Source organism: Micromys minutus, assembly GCF_963924665.1.
Source record: "Micromys minutus genome assembly, chromosome: 8".
Taxonomy (NCBI): domain Eukaryota; kingdom Metazoa; phylum Chordata; class Mammalia; order Rodentia; family Muridae; genus Micromys; species Micromys minutus.
Genome location: NC_137977.1, coordinates 23,080,936 through 23,098,829, shown reverse-complemented (window position 1 = coordinate 23,098,829; position 17,894 = coordinate 23,080,936). Strand labels below are relative to the sequence as shown.

The following is a 17,894-nucleotide window of genomic DNA, read 5'->3' as shown; positions in this document are numbered from 1 at the left end:
TACAATAAATGACTACATGGTCTGTTTGTCTTCAGTGCTATAATATTAAGAAAAATCTAATCTGCTGACATACTAAGCAAGTGCTCTGCCACTAACAAGATATCCCCAGCCCATAGTTTTGTACCATGGCTGTCTAAGACTGCACACAACAGTCTTGGGCAAGGACAAGTCAAACACTGGACAGACACCTCATGGCTACAGTGCACTGGAGCACATCCTCCTCTCAGCACACCTCTAATGCACAGGGCTGAGCTGACCACTAGGCGAGCAACGATGGAGTCTGCAGTCTGCGCCAATAACACAAGCACCAGCTCAGTTCTACTATCATTTATTTTTTAAATATTTTTGAAAAAATATATTTTTTTTACAATATTTTCAACTTAAACACTATTCACACTGAACACGTATGGCAGCTTAACCTACTCAAATATGAAGTTTAAGAAGCCAAAACTGTTCTAGCTTTGTTAAAAGAAAACTTGTGCTGCAGACTTAGTCATGACGGTTAACAAAGCAAGGAAGAGCACCAAAGTCATGCTACCGTCTTTCGAGTGCTTCAGTTGGATTATGGGCTGGTGTGGGTCCTGGGTTAGACTTCACACGTGGATGGCTATGATGCAATCAGTCTTCAAAAGATGAACCTCAAACTTTATTTCCTCGAGCTTAACACTAGAACTCAGCATTCCTAACATGATAATACACCAGGCGAAAGCAATGGACTAGCTCCTATCTGACCGTCACTTTGTAACCTCCAAAGACATTCTTGTGAAATTACTTCAAAAGTTAACAGATTTTCTTCAGAAAATTTTTGGACAAATGCAACAGAGAAATCTGTTTAACAATTAGAACCTAATTTAAACTTAACTTATTTTTGTGTGTGTGTGTGTGTGTGTTTTTTTTTTTTTTTTTTTTTTTTACAAAGTATAGACATTGTCAACTAATCCTAAGGGACCTCAAAGACAGACAATTCAATGAGATTTGGAGGTGATTTAATTTGGTTCTTTGTCACAGTTAACTGGTGCTTCTTCCGTTGCTGTCTTTACATTAAGCCATGCTGGCCAATTCTACTTTCAGTAACTGTGTGACAGCTCCTTACTTAGTAACAGTCTCAGCACTTTTATTAAGCATGCAGGACTAACAAAAACTTTGGCAATGCGTAAGTGTAACACAGTGAGGAGAGAGCTTTTACAATGAGTCTTCTAACACTGCCTTCCCAGTGTGGACACTGTGCTACATCCACCGAAAGCGGCCAGCTGCTCAGACACCTCAGTACTTCACCCCAGGAACAAACTCCTTCGCATTGGGATTCAGGTTGCTCTTGACCTGGAAATAATACATTAAAAGAGAAAAAAAAAAAAAAAAAAAGAAAAAAGAAAAAGAAAAGCTCATTACAGATGACTGTGAATTCTCAGAACTATCCAGCCTAGACCTTTACATGAAAATTAGCTCCCAGACTAAAGGTTCTGCCTAACACTAAACTCATGGCAGAAAAAGAGTGTCATCTGGCTGGCCTCAAACCCATGGAGATCCACCAGCTTGTGTGCCTCCCAAGAACTGGGATTGAAGGTGCACCTGGCCTCTATCCTAGTATATCAACTTCTAAAGTAATAAGTGACAAGAAACCCACTAACTTCATATAGACTATAAGAAATAGCATGATATAAGGTATGTTCTGAAAATACTTCCAAATACTTGTTCTCAGTCTGATTAACTGGGGGGCATTGTTGGCTACTGGGGAATTTTATTTGCAATTTTCACTGAAAACTTGGGGGTTACCTTTCTACAACTGCTGTGTTTTCTGATTCCCATAGGAGGCACTGTGTATCAGGAAATGAAAACTGCACAAAAACAGAAGACCTGAGCTGGAGATTTCAGCTCTCCCTATTCCAAATTCCCATGGAAGCTTGGACAGATGTGCCTCTCTGAGACTTCATTTCCACGCCAGCCCAAGTCTTTAAGACCTCTAGAGACCTGTACTGCACTCCTCTGACTCCTCACTCCCATGCATGTCAGTGTCAAGGAGGAAGAGCTGGAGATCTTCTACACCCAGAGTTGATTTAAAAAACAAACAAAACCCCAGAGATTCTAGGTGTAGATGTAGACATGAAGATAGGATTAAAACAAGCAAGCAGCCAAACAAAACTCAACCAACCAAACACCCCCTGAATTTAATTCCAATGCCATGTATTTTAAGACCAAAACATAGTATTAAATAACATACTGGACCAATAATTTAGATACCTTAGATAAGTATTCTCCCTTTACAGAGGGGAAATAAATCTATACTTCCAGACTAGCTTAGTAATATACTGAAATAAAAACCCTTAAGAGATAAAAAAAAATGCCTTAATTTTTTTTTTTAAAGCAGAATTCTTGAATATATAATCTTCTGGAAGCTAGAGAAATAAATTGAAACAATTCAGTTTCTATGTTATATATTTATGCAAAATCCAAGCTATATATATTTATGCAAAATCCAAGCTATATTAATCAGTATGTGAAAATGACCAGGGAAACATGTCAAGTTTAGGCCATTATGATCAACAGCTTAGTAAATTAATCCATAATAAACAGAAAGCAAATGGGAATTCTAGAGCCTAGGACCAGGTAATATTCTTGTTTAAAAAGGTGAACATCTAAAACTAGAACTGCTCGTGTTTGAGGCTAGTCAGGGCCATGCTCTCAGTTCCAGGTCGGAACTAGAGGTGAAACTGTTTCAACTCCCCACCCACTGCACAAAATAAAAGTCTTTTAATTTTAGTAAAAGACTCCTAAGGTGATGATTAAAACTTTATTATAAGCACATTAGCAGTGATGAGAAATAAGGACATGAACCTAGGTTTGTATTCTTTTTCTGCCAAGAGCTTGGAAATGTATCTCAAAGAAACTCAATCAGGAGATCTTAGAAATTTTATCAGATAAAAAATTTATACCAATTTTTAAGGTTAAAATTAAAGACCAAAACTTTCATTAAGATATTCTTATATAATCAAGTCATATGGTAACACTGTTAGTTTTTAGACCACTCCAAGATAATTAAATATTCCAAGGGCAATAATATGCTTAATGCAACATCAAGGTTGAAAGCAGCAACAAGTTAGCTCCTCATCACAAATGAGACAGATGGGAGACCCCTGATTCAAAGGACAAGAGATTCAAAACTCTTCTTAAATAGAGAGCAGCTGGATTTTTCCACTTATGGTAGATGAGGTAGGGTCTAAAAATAAGATGAGAAATGACTTTTTACCACAAGATCTTCCAGAGAAGAGCCATCACTGATAACAAGGTCATTAAACTGGTCTTGGATTTGGTCCATAGTTTGTGGGAGATCTCGGGCTGGAATAAACCATTCATGTTCTTCTTCCTCTTCCAGCATTTCTTGGAAACAGCGTTCAATAAATTCTTCTTCCCACAACTCCTCTTCTATCTAGATTTACAACAAAAGGGATTAATTATAGCATATGGCTTAAATATCCTAAGTATTTGAAATCATAATGTAAGGGCCAGGAATGGTAGTTTAAAATTAAATGGTAATTTAATGCCTTTAATCCCAGAACTCAGGAGACAGGCAAGCAAGTTTGAGGCTAGCCAAGGCTACATTACACAGTGAGACCAGAATAGAACCGTATCAAACCATAATGTGCCTGGCTGTGTGGTTTACAACTACCATCTCTGCACTAGAATAATAAGATAAAATGACTACCACAAGTTCCAGGCCAGCCTGTGACACAGTTTGATGAATTTGTCTCTCAAATGTTCTCTTAATAACCCTATTTGTCAGAGCTGGGAGTGTAACTCACTGATACAGTATGTTCCTATGCAGGAAACCTTGGATTTGATCTAACACCAACATTTTAAGGCTAAAAACTTTGCTCTTTGCTTCTGTACTACAGGAAAAATAAATCTCCAAACTACCATAAAGACCTAGCAACATCTGTTTAGGGCTACTCCAAGTCTTGTCTCTACAGTTTTTTTTTCCATTGAGAGTAGCAAGAAAAAAAATGAAATGATTTCTTCGAGAAAAATATTTCAGAATTACCCATGAAGCCTTAAAATATCTGTAATCCAACTTCCATAAAGACTAAAGAAAATCTATAAAGGTAGAGATTAAAACCAGCTCAAAACTCCTCAACTGATTTCAGTATGATGTGGGAGACATGGTCAACTCTTAAAGCAAAACAAAGAAACACACCCACCCTCCCCAACCCCCCTAAGGGGTTGAGGAAAGGGCTCAATGGTAAAGAGTGCTTGCTGCTCATGCTCAGGATCTAAGTCTGGTTCCCACACCCAGGTTGGGTAGTTCATGACTGCCTCTAATTGCAGTTCTAGGTGATCCAATGCCCTCTATTGCACACACATACATAAACAGTAAAAATCATCTAAAACCCAGTCCTAATGGCTCGTGCCTTTAATTCTAGCATTTGGGAGGTTGAGGCAGAGACTGGTAAGTGGCTCTCCATTTGTCCCAGGCCAGCCTAGTTTATATAATAAATTCTAGTCAGCTAGGGCTTAAAAATAAACAAAACAACCTTTTCTAATCTAACAACGACCTCTCTCCCCAAAAGATCCCCACCCTCAATTGACTTTCACCAAAACAGGACTCTAGAATGTCCATCACAGGATGCAGAAAAGTTGAGCTAATTACTGATTGTAGAAACCATGATCAGGATTGGGAATGAGAAAATGATAGTAGATTTTCTACTAGTAGACAGCAGAAACATCGGAATAAAAGATGACATCTATCAATTTATCAGAGCTCTCTAAAAAGAGGTAGTAGCAAAATTTTCAGGCTGATTGAGGTTCTTAAGTGAAAAGCAGATTAATTTTGTCCCCAGACCAGGACATCCGTGGTTTGTCCCAGTCTCCTTTTTTTTTTTTTTTTAATTTTTATTTGCATTGTAATAGAGATGTGACTGGTTTGAGACAGTGGTTTCCAAATTGAAACTATCTGGGAGCTCTTTTCAGTTTCCCATGCTCCACCCTATTCTTCTGAATCAATCTTTAGGGTGGGACCTTGAAACAAGCAGCCTGAGTAATTTCAACGAGCAGTTTAGCCTGGCAGTAATTAGCAACCAAATAAAATAGGAGTGGTAGACATAAATCCCTAGTGCATTTAAAGGACTAGACACAACACAGCTCAGTGCGCCAAACACATTATCTGAGATATGAAACTATGAAAAGAAACATGTCTGTATACAGAACTAACTTGTCTGTTGAATTCCTCTTCATTTTCCATCCACATGTACTCTGCAAATGGATTATCCTCTTCATGAGAATGACCGTTAATAATCACATCGTCATTGATGATGCTTGGGCTAGTACTGCTGCGACTTGGATCTTTCATGGTTGGTGTTTGTTGTCGTTTTTAACCTTTAAAGTAGAATACAATCTCAATGAGCACACTTGTTATCACCTATGAAGGTGTTAGAGGCACAACATTTTTTTCCAAATGACTAAGAAATAGCTGAGGGTTAGGTTTGAGGTATTTTTAGGTAGGTCATTTTTAGTGTTTGTGTGAGGACATGAACATGTATGAGAGCCAGAGGTCTGGAGTCACCTACTTGTTTAAAAAGTTTTTTTTTTTGTCAGTACTCAGAAGCAGAAGGATGGAAATCTCTGAGTTTGAACTCAGCTAGTACAATACAGTGTGGCCCTGTCTCAACAAAAAGAAAAAGTATGACATATGCTAGGTTTGAGAGACCTATGTACATGTCATGGGACGTATATGGAAACTAGTAGAAAAATCTATCAGAGTTGGTGCTTTTTGTACTATCTGGGAGTCAAACTCAGACAGTAAGGTTTATAGGCAAATGCCCTAATCCACTGAACCATCTTCTTTACTCACACATTAAAAAACATTTTTCGTTTCTTTTGAGACACAATATCACTATGTAGCTCTGACTGCCCTGGAACTATGTAGACCAGGCTGTCCTTAAATATAAGGGATCCACCTGCCTCTGCCTCCAAGTTTTAGTATTAAAGGCATGTGCCACCATGCCCAGCCAGAAAAATTTTTAAAACTTGACTTCAGTTATGTCCCAGATGTAAAACTAAAAAATAACTTGTGATCTCTGAATTTAAAGCTAGCCTGGTCTATAGAGTGAGTTTCAGAACGGGGCTACAAAGAGAAACCCTGCCTGGAAAAAAAAAAAAGTTGTTTTGAGTGCAGGCTCGTGTATGTGGAGATCAGAGGATGACTTCCCAGAGTGGGTTGTTTTCCATTTAGTTGAGAAGTATTACTGTACAACATACTTCAGGCCAAAAAAGCTCATGGAATCTTGATGACTCTTATGTTTTTCTGACTGTCCTGGCTGTCCTCTGACCTCCACTCGAACACTGTGATGTATACTGTGATACATCCTAGAAAGTAATCATTAAGTTTACTGTCAACACAATGTACTCTCTCAATTAGAGTTTGACAAATATATTAGCTGTCTGACTTTAGTTGAGACTATAGATGGTATTATGTGCACTATAATTAGTGTCAACTATAATATTTAATACCTAAGCAAGCTTACTAACATGTATTAATTATTAAGGCTTAATGTATGTTAGTAGCTCCTTTATTCCAAAGACAATAGTCATTTGCTTTTATTTAATAGTTTCTCACAATCTATTCACCAGCAAATAACTTAATGTAACATAATTGTCTATAAAAATTAGGCTTAACACTTGAAATATAAGTAAAATATATCCAGTAAAGAAAAAAAATTATGCTAGCCAGGTTGGTGGTACAAGTATTTAATTCCAGCACTCTAAATCAAGAGTCAGGAGGATTTGAATATGAGGCTGAAAATTAAAACATGTAATTTTAGATTCTTTACTATTTTACTAGTTAATTTGAAATTGCAAAAAAAGGTGCCAGATGGCGGTGGCAAATGGCATAGGCCTTTAATCCTAGCACTTGGGAGGCAGAGCTAGGTGAATTTCAGAGTTAGAGGCCAGCCTGATCTACAGAGTGTTTCAGAACAGTCAGGGATACACAGAGAAACCCTGTCTGGTGGTGGTGCTGGTTGGGGAAGACAACCCAATTTAAAAATGGGCAAAGAAACTCAGCTGATGTCTTTAATGAAAACAATTATGTTAGGGGCTTAATAATTCAAAGGGCATGGGACACAGTCTGATAATGCTGTGGGCTTTCTTGTAGGTACAGATTAGGTTTGCTGTAAGTTTACCAAATCAAGAGTTCAGCACAGTGGCACATACCTTTACTCCTAGCTCTCAGGAGATAGAGGCAGGTGGATTTCTGTGACTTGGAGGCCAGTTTGGTCTATACAGCAGCTCCAGGCTACTCAGGGAGGCACAGTAAGACTCAAGAAAAAAAAAAAAAAAAAAAAAAAACTACAAGTATTTACTTCCATATACCAAAAGATTATGTAAAGAGATGCTGGGGATCTACGGCAACCTTATGAAATATACTGTTCACTGAATAGAAAGTACAAAGACATCTACATTTGAAAAAAAATACGAGAAACATGCTTGGATTAAAAAAAAAAAGTACACATGACTGTCATAAAAATATCCCATGAATGAAAGCAAAATTAAAAAGAATCAAGATCTTGAAGCTGCAACAAAGACTTCCAAGATGAGAACATGTCACATAGACACGGTGTCACACACTTACGATCAATCCCAGCACTGGAGAATTTAGGAAGATCAAAATTTCAAAATCATTCCCAGCAACATAGGGAATTTGAGGCCTGGGCCACATGGGATGCTGTCTTAAACCCTTGTGGGCTAAGTGGGAAGACTCAATGATTGAGCACTAAGAGGGAGTAGCATTCAGGTGGTGGCACACACCTTTAATATGAGCACTTGGAAGGCAGAGCCTGGTGGATCTCTGAGCATACCATTGCTACCCTCAAACACACCAGAAGTGGGTATCAGATCCCATTACAGATGGTTGTGAGCCACCATGTGGTTGCTGGGAACTGAGCTCATCTGGAAGAGCAGCCAGTGCTCTTAACTGCTGAGCCAGCTCTCCAGCCCCAGGTATGGAATCTTATGAGAATTCTGAGTGCTTGTGAACATACTCCAAGAAAATAAGAGTCTATGATCTCAAGTTTCTTTAAAACATGGAATGTTCTTGGAAAATATTTTCATGCTCTGCCCAGGTGTAGGGTAGTAAATCTACTTGAGATTATTCATTATTGTTTATTGCTGTTATTCAATTAAATGTTTAAACTATCCTTTATACGCTTCTGGAAAAACACTTAAGCACTGTGTGGCTTGTTCTTGTGTTTGCATACAGCTAGAACTCATGAGAACTTTACTCAGGTGAGCCTTCTCAACCCTCAAAGGTTTTGAGCCTGTCTGGTGCTCCAAATAAAGTTGGTTATTGCATGAGTTTAGTTGGCCTCTATTATTGGCTCCACCCTCCCAGACCACACCACTCTAGAGTGGTGACATACATAAAGCAGGTACAGTACTGCACGCTTCAAATCCTGGAGAGAAAGAGCCCAAGTAAAGCAGCAGCTTGGGTGAGCCTGGACTACTGAGGAAGACATTTCTCAAAACTAACAAGATAATAATTTCTACACTTGGGAAAGCTTAGTCAAGGGGTTACTCTAAGTTCAAAGTCAGCCCGGGCTACATAGCAAGTGCCAGATCAACCATAGTTATACAGCAAAAATCTGACTAAAATAAACAAAATCCCAAAAGCAAACCAAAAAACTAGCCAGGTGCTTGTTATGAGAGCACAAGGACTCTCCAGTCCCAGCACCCAAATAAAAAGCTGAACGTGATGGCATATGCAGTCATGCCAGCACTGAGGTGGTGAATCCCTGGGGGCTTGTCAGCTAGTCTAGGCTAGTCAGAAAACCCCACATTCTGATAAAATCTTGTTTAAAAACAAAAACCAGGGCAGGGTTGGCCATATGGCTCAGTGGCTAAGAGCACTGGAAGAGTCTTTTTAGTTTGAGCACTCACAGGGCAACTCACAACCACAACTCCAGTCCCAAAGGTCCAGATGCCCTCTTCTGAATTCCTGGACACTGCACACATAATAGTGTCACAGGCATACTTACACAGGCAGAATACCACCTACACATAAGACATACAAACATAAAAAATTTTTAAAATACCAACAAAATATAGGGTTCTAGGGTGGCCCATACCTTTAAACCCAGCACCCAAGAGGTAGAGGCAGGCAGGCCTCTGTAAGCTCTAGCCCAGCCTGGTTTACAGAATGAGTTCCCAGGACATTGAGGACCACAAAGAAAAATCTTATCTTGAATTCCCCCAAACAAAAGAGAACGACAACAACAAAATACAAAGTAAGTTAGTTCTAGAACAGCCAGAGCTACATTAAGAAACCCTGTCTGGAAACAAAATTTAAGGGTAAAAAGAAAAGGGCATTTGAGTGTCTGGTAAGAGTAAAAAGGGTAAGAGTGACAGGTAATAGGTTTCTTTTGTGAAGTATTAAAATTGCTCTAAATTGTTTTTGCTCCTGAACCCCTAATCCTTCCTGTCCCTACTTCTTAAGGGACACACATGCCTACATAGATACTCTGTACATAGACCAGGCTGGCTTTCAGAGATCCACTGCCTCTGCCTTTCAAGTAGTGGGGATTAAAGGAGCTTGCAACCACCACCCAGTTTTTTCTTCTTTTTAAAACTTTTTGATGACTGATGTTTCCATCCTAATCAACATTTAATTTTCTTACCTTTTTAGATTCCATTAAATATTCCCCCCATGATGTTTCTCAGTTATCTTTCCTGTGGGTTAAACTATTTTCCTTTTATTTGTGTTAGAGATTACACCCAGGGAATCTGAATCCAAACCAGGTAAATTCTGTACTACTAAGCATGTACTCAGTTCTTTTGTTGTTAGGAATCAAGAAATGAGTCTCTTTATATAACCTAGATTATCCATCATCTCATGATCCTCCTGCCTCAGCCTCCAGAATAATGTTATAGGCCTTTGTTACCACAACCAGATAGCATATATTATGTTTTCTTGTATTTTCATTAGGTGTAAGTGTACGTGCAGGTACCTACAAAGAAGAGTGCACTGCACCACCTGGACCTGGAGTTCATGGGAACTGAGTCACCTGATGAATGCTGAAAACTAAATCGGGGTGGCCACAAGAGCTGTATATCCTCTTAACTGCAGTCATCTCTCCAGACCCTTAATTTTGTTTTTTTAAACTTTTTTTTCATTCTCTGTGAAATTCACATCATGCACCCCAATCTACTCATCTCCATATCCGTTCTCTGCTGTGGCAACCTCCCCCTCAAAACAACACAGAGAAAACAAATCACCTTGTAGAAGCTGTAGTGTGTCACATAGTATATATACCTGTTTGTCTACTTGCAAATGTCCACAGTAACCAGTCAGTAGTCTGGTGTGAGGCATAGTATATATACCTGTTTGTCTACTTGCAAATGTCCACAGTAACCAGTCAGTGGACTGGTGTGAGGCATAGTATATATACCTGTTTGTCTACTTGCAAATGTCCACAGTAACCAGTCAGTGGTCTGGTGTGAGGCCTCAGGCTTCTGCTACACTACCAATACTGGAATCTTCACAGGGACTACTATATCTTGTTGCTCTGTGGAAATCCTGCAGCTTTGGATTTGCAGGACTAGCCCAGCAGTTCAGATGGGGTAGATGTAATCCCCTAATTCAAAGCCCTGGATCTGGGCCTGGTTGTTAGCTGAGTTGGTCAGCCCACCAGCTCTCCAGCACTGGCCCAGATAGTTAATCCAATGGTTCAGTTGGCAAGAGGCAGGACTACCTTTCCCACCTGGCCAAGGTGGAGAAAGGTTTGGGGTGGGGTTATAGACTGCACCTCAGGGCAGACCAGTGGCAGGGCTAGTTCTCCCAAATGTCCCAGTATGTATCTTTGAAACAGACTTTTGACTACTTAACAGTTCATATCACCACCTTTATTTTACTAGGTTCAATGTTCACCATTTATTTTTCTTTATGTGTAGTACTAGGGAATGAAACTGGAAACTCATTTATTCTAGGTAAGCACTCTTCCATTGATCTACAACCCTTGCTAGCTCTTTTAGAGCCTGTGGAAGTCAGAAAAGGTTTCAGATCCCTTGGAATTGGAGACAGGATAGTTGGAAGCCATCATGTAGCTGCTGGGAACCAAACTTAGGTCCTCTGCAAGACCAATAAGTGCTCTCAACCACAAGTCATCTATTTTCAGGCCTTTAAGTCTAGGCCTGTGAACTAGAGCTCCCTCACCCCAGCTTCATAGTAACTGGTATTACAAGCTTCACCATGCTTAACATTCATCCTTGTTTCTTATATTACCTTAATTTAATACATTTGAATTTTACTATTAATTTAATTTACACGAGTTTACTGCCATTCACATCTCATAGAAAAGGAAATGGGTCACACACACACACACCTCTGATATTTGTATATGTTGTTCTATTTATATGTAGGCTCAGAGAACCACAGTAAACTACACTTGCTGCATGCCTCTTTGAAGACATAATCCTGACAGCACATATAACTTTGGAGCAAGGGAAGAGCAGCACTTTCTACAGAAGATGCCTGGATCATTACTGCCAACAGCAATCAGGATCCATTCCCAGTCCACAGGAAGCTGGACTTCAAAAAAAGATGATGCAGGGCTTCTAGAAGGTAGATTTTTAAAAATTTTCTTTTCATATGTGTGTGTGTGTATCTCTGCACCATATACATGTGTGGCACCTGCAGAAGAGGGAATTGGATCTCTTGAAACTAAAGTTATAAATAGTTGTGAGTCATGATGTGGTTCTAGGAATCACACCTGGGCACTCTGGAAGTGCAGCCAGTGCTCTTACCAGAGAGTTCTCTCTCCAGCTCCCTGTTCTAACTTAAATTTTAAGGTTTTTTTTTTTTTTTTTCTAAATTTTTAGTATTTCTTTTCCCCTAAAGATTGCCTGGACTTACACAATTCCAAGCAACTGCATGTTCAAAAATGTTGGTTGTATTCAATATTTAAGTAGGAACTTTAGTCCGAGCCAAAATTACAGATTTTTATGTTTCTAGTCAATAATATACATTGATTTATTTTGGGCTTCACTGTTACAGGAAATTAATTTTTTTCTCTTGTGAATACTGTACAGTCAGGCATAGTAAATACCTCATGTCTGTAATCTCAGCTACTCAAGAGCCTGAGGCAGGAAGATCAGATATAGCAAGAGTTCAAGGCTAGTCTGCATAAGATTAAAGAGCTATCAAGATAAATTTTGAAATTTTATTAAAAAAAAAAAAAGAAAAGAAAGAAAAAGAAAAAAGGAGGGCCACTGGGTTGGGAATACAGCACAGTGTTAGAGTGTTTATTTGCAGGACCACAAAACAAATGTAACCAACCCCTCCAAAACGGGTGGGGGCTTACTAGGGATTTAGAGAACTTATTCCCATGTTATATGAGGTAGGGGAAGAGAAGACGACTGTTTTAAAACTTAGACTTACAACTTTTTATAAAGACTTTTATTTATTTTATGTATATGAGTACACTGTCACTCTCTTGAGACAAACCAGAGGAGGGCATAGGATCCCATTACAGATGGTTGTGACCCACCATATAGTTGCTGGGAATTGAACTCAGGAGGACCTCTGGAAGAGTAGATAGTACTCTTAACCACTGAGCCATCTCTCCAGCCCCAGATTTACAAATGTTACTAGACTTTCATTATTTTTTTTTCAATTAATACTGCTTAGAAGCCAGCCAACCACTTCAATTTAGCTCATTATCACAATTACGAACTCTTTGCTCCTACCTGAAATTCCTCACACATTGTTTTCCAGCAGTGTCCTTTTATAGTACTATTAAGACTTAAAATATGATTTTAGTGTCTTTCTCCACTACTTTCATCTCTTAAGAATTGTCATTAAAATTCAAATACAATTATCTTCTGTTTCTTTCATTAATTTGCCTTGAAAGGCAATAATTTTCCTTCTGTGACTCCTTAGCCTTAGGTGCACTCTATGTTACCCCTCGGACATGCACTCTTTATTAGTCTACTAGTCTCTTCAGGTGTTAAATAAAAAATATTCTACCAGGCACAGTGATGCCTATTCCTAATTCTAGCACTCAAGGGGTTGAGGTAGAAAAACCCAGAATTTGAGGCCATCCCAGACTATATATTAAGTTCTAGGCCAGACTGGGATATGCAATAAGACCTTGTCTCAAAAATAAAACAAAATTCACAGGAGAAAAACATTTTCATTACTACTTTCCACACAGAAGTTTTGGGGATGCATTAAATTTCTGTCATAATATTTGACACAAGATAATTACAAGAGCATCCTAAGAGTCAAATATAGTGAAGCATACCTGTAACCTTAGCACTTTGGGGAGACTGAAATGGGAGAATCTGGAATTTAAAAGGTTGGGAGGTGGGGCTGGAGAGATGGCTCATAAGTTAAAAGCACCGGCTGCTTTTCCAGGTCCTGAGTTCAATTCCTAGCACCCACAACCATCTGTAATGGGCCACAATGAAGACAACATAGTCATGAGGAAGATAAAATATACATAGACATAAAATATAATCTTTAAAAGGTCATGTATACATAGTATATACTATGTATATAGCAAAGGGGGTGGAAGTAGCAAGCAAGGAGTAGGCAGACATGTTAGATGGAGCATGCCTTTGATCCTAGTGTTCAAAAGGCAGATCCAGGCTAGCCAAGGTTATATAATAAGCCTGGGTCAAAAGATTAAGACAACAAACCTGTTTCATCATTATCAGTCTGCTTTATTCTTATTAGCTGTGTAATAAGTTATTTGATCTGAGTCTCACCTTCCTCTCATGTAAAATGGGTAATAATTTAAGCACCCAGGGCTGAAGAGCTGGTTCAGCAGCTGAGAACACTTGTATAGTTTCAGTCCCTAGCATCCACATGGTAGCTTACAACTATCACCTGTGGTTCCAGGATCCTACTCTACCCTCTGATCTCCATCTTGCACGCACGTGCACACACATACACAATCTAAAGTCTTTAAAAAAAAGATTATTTGATTTTTTATGCGTGTGTGTTTTCCCTATAGGCATTTATGTACATCACATGTGCGCTCAGTGCCTGAGGAAGTTAGAAGAAGCAACACATACTTTGGAACTGAAGTTACAAATGGTTGTGAGCCACTATAATGATGCTGGGAACAGAATCTAAGCAACTTACTCTTTACAGCTGAGCCACAGCTTCAGCTCGTTCCCCCCCACCCCCCCCAACAGAATCTTGTAAGTCATGAGCAGTCTTGAACTCCTGATGCTTCTGCTTCTACCTCCCGAGTGCTGGGATTACAGCAATGCAGCACTGGTGTTCACAACTCAGACAGGTTCTCACAATGTTTCCCTGGCTCATCTGTAACTTGCTATGTTTGGTCTTAAACTCACAGAACCCACCTGCTTCTGCCTCCTGTATATTTACTTACCTTTTTTTTTTTTTTTTTTGAGATGGTTTCTAACTTGAGGTAATTCTCCTCCTCAATTTCCTAAGTGTTGGGATTATTAACCTGATCTAATCAAACTCAGTTAACCATTGAGAACAATTAAGCTTCTAAAGGAAGGTACAAGTTAAAAATCAGATCTTAGGGGGCTGGAGAGATGGCTCAGCGGTTAAGAGCACTTGACTGCTCTTCCAGAGGTCCTGAGTTCAATTCCCAGCAACCACATGGTGGCTCACAGCCATCTGTAATGGGATCTGATGCCCTCTTCTGGTGTTTCTGAGGACAGCTACAGTGGTGTACTCACATGTAAGAATAAATAAAAGTTGGTTTAAAAAAAAAATCAGATCTTATACCAATAGGAGTGAAACAATTACAGAAAAATCCTAATCAAAGGCTAGGGCACACCCTATTAAGTCCTAGCTACTCAGGAAGCAGAGAGGTAGGCAGAGAGGTAGGCAGTCTGGTCAACTTATCAAGACTTTGCCTCAAAGGGCTGGAGATGTTAGTTGTTGCACTACAACAAAACAAAATTTAAAACCTTAATGTTGCTGCAGGGATGGCTCAGCGGTTAAGAGCACTGACTGCTCTTCCAGAGGTCCTGAGTTCAATTCCCAGCAACTATATGGTGGCTCATAACCATCTATAACGACATCTGGTGCCCTCTTCCGGAGTGCCTGAAGACAGCTCAGTGTATTCATATACATAAAACAAATACATAAAACTTAAAAAAAAAAAAAACCCTAATGTTAATAACACTAATCTCTAATGTTATAAAGGCGATTTAGTAAAAGGATGGCTCACCATTCTCCATTTTAATCAAAAGATCAACTATATCAGAAATACCAATCTATGCAACCAGGTATTAAAATTCAGACTTAATTCAAACCCTTCAGGCAGCTGACCATGTAAAATAATACCAATTAAAGTAATTTTAATTATAATTTTTTTTATCCTTTAGTTGAGCCTGCCATATTTCAAGTGCCCAACACCCCCCACCCCAGGATCTCACTATGTAGCTATAGTTGGCCTTGAACTCAGATCTGCCTTTGCCTCTTTAGCATTGGAACCAAGGTGTTTGCCACATTAGACCCTATATCAGCAACAAAAGTGCTGAGTTTTACAGAATCCAGCCACCACACATAGTTTAATTAATATCTATAAAAGTACTTAGAACAATGCCTAACATTGCTAAATAACATACACTTGCCAAATAATCTGTCAAGCTGTTTTCTCAACTTTAAAATAGGTAAGAAAACACCTGTTCCAATTCACACAATGCTATGTGAAAATACTTTATAAATTACAAAAAGAAGTGAAAGTCCAAAAAGTTTTTAAATACTCCTTTTAATCTTCCACAATACCCATGAAAATTGCTAACAGTGGACAGTGTATAATTTGTCCACTAAAATGAAGGCAATACTACCTACGGTTATAAAGTGGCAAACCTGAATAAGATTTATTGTTTACTGGAGGGAAAACCTGGTATAAACTTACTCTGTCGCAAAGAGGACAGAAATTACCTACCTCAGTTTGAGTTCTCAAGGACCAATATGCACAGCCTTTAACCATTATAGTGAATCGCCATTCCCCCCATCCCCTAAAGAAACAAATAGGGTATAATGTTTTTGAAAGTTACCTATTTTTGCGACACATATTTGTGAGAATGGCTTTGTTTAAGGTCACTAACACAAAGAGACTGTTCTCAATATCACAAACCAGAGTCACAGAACAAGAACTGTATCTCATTAAAGTCCTGGCATAGACTTTTCTAGTTGAAACAACCTACCTCTGTAATTTCAGACGCTACTTAGTGAACCAAAACCTATCAACTGCTAAGAAACGTGTGAATAACGTGCTACCTTGATACAATAAACTCTCAGCCAGCACACGCAAAATGAACGTTCACTATATGAGTCAAAGGCTGTCAGCAAACTGAAAACCAAATCTTTTAGTACATACTAGAAAATTACCGCAGGCTGCGGCAACGCGTTTTTAAAAATTAACCTCACCCTACTATCCTACTCTTTTCTTTCACTGAGGTAGTAGTGGTGGTGAATATGCATATATTAACGAAAGGTAAACAAACCAGTATCCAATCGTAAAATAAAATGGGCCTTTTAAATTTATCTAGCTAATGCCTTGTGTATTCCCAGCGCCCCCAAACAACGGCCCTATCTGAAGGACGTGATAAAGCTCAAAATAAAGGGGTGGGGATGGTGAAGAAATGAAAGAGGTTGAAAAAGATACAAGCTGTTCGACCGTTACAGAGTGCTCCCCCGGGACACTGCCAGCCTGCCAGTCCTTCTCCCCCAACCCCAGCTTCGGCAGAAACGCGCAGGCGCAGCAGTAGGGTTGCGCGTGGCGACGCGCAGGCGCATAGTAGGTAGAAACAATGAGCTTTGTTGCCCAAGTGGCAAGGGGAGGCGAGGGGGGGGGGGGGAAGCGGGGCGTAGGGAAAATAGTACCCAACAGGATTTAAAAAAAAAAAAAAAAAAAAAGACTGACTGAGGAACGCAAGAAAGTGCTATCCCGACAACACTCGCGCGCCACAAAAGACCCGGATAGAGGGCTGAATGCAATCGAAATCATAACAAAATGAGAAAAATGAGCGATGGCCATTTCGGAGATAAATGTAGCCTGCCCCAGCTCATCCCTCTAACTCGGCAGAAATGGGCCAGGAACAACGGAGGTCAAACCCAGCTTGAAGGCCCACAGCCTAGGCGGCCCTTTTTACCCCCTTCGGCCTTCTCCGAGCGCTGCCTCTTGACCGCTGGGGCGCCACGCCCTCACAACAGTCCGTCTGACGGGACCCCTCACCCAGTGCACGGCAGCGGGGACGGTAGCCAACGAATCCTGTCGGCCTCCGCGGATCTCCACAGGCAGCGCCGCTCCCCCGCTCGACGTGCGCTTTGCCCGCCGCCTCCCTTCTCCAGTCCAAACAAACACCCCTGCCCGGAAGTGACTTCACTTCCGTCACCGCCGGCCCCGCCCACCCATTCTGTCTTTGCTCCCCAGCTAGGCCACTAGAGGGCGTCAGAGAGAACACGATTCCAAGTCTGTGTTGTGCTCTTCTTTAGGTGGTTTGCAAAACCTACCTCAGCTTTTCTAGTACTGTTGAACTCTCTGAGGCACGCGTGGTTCCTCATTTGTCAGCCCCATCAGACTGATGTGATTCTGTGAATATGGGGAGCTGGGAACTAAGGTATGTATGTATTTGTGGCCTCAAGTACATACACTAAAATGATCATCCAAATGACTCTACACATACACAAGAACTATGCACTGTCATTGAGATCCTGACATAAAATCCAGTCCCAGTACACCAAAGCAGGAGAAAACACAAACTTAGCCATACACACCATTGTAAACCAACCAACCCACCCAACCCCAAACCCTTTAAGCTTATAACCACCCTTTAGAATAGGAACCCATGTTCTTAAGACGTGTCTAGTAACACTAAATAAATACGTGTGGAAAACTATCTGGGTATACTTT

General features: G+C 39.9%; 1 protein-coding gene across 2 annotated transcripts; it reads right to left on the bottom strand.

The window, feature by feature from the left end:
- Positions 1–312: 312 nt before the first annotated feature.
- PAIP2 (poly(A) binding protein interacting protein 2) lies at positions 313–17,347 on the bottom strand. 2 transcript variants are annotated; one of them, XM_080919723.1, is made up of 4 exons: positions 17,217–17,347; positions 5,204–5,367; positions 3,245–3,424; positions 313–1,320 (listed from the first exon to the last, which is right to left on the bottom strand). In XM_080919723.1, the coding sequence occupies exons 2-4, from the start codon at positions 5,339–5,341 to the stop codon at positions 1,264–1,266; spliced, it is 375 nt and encodes a 124-aa protein (XP_080775849.1). In that variant the 5' UTR covers positions 5,342–5,367; positions 17,217–17,347; the 3' UTR covers positions 313–1,263. The 2 variants fall into 2 exon arrangements, with proteins under 2 accessions (XP_080775849.1, XP_080775850.1); XM_080919724.1 differs by having other exon boundaries at positions 17,134–17,271.
- Between the last annotated feature and the right edge of the window lie 547 nt (positions 17,348–17,894).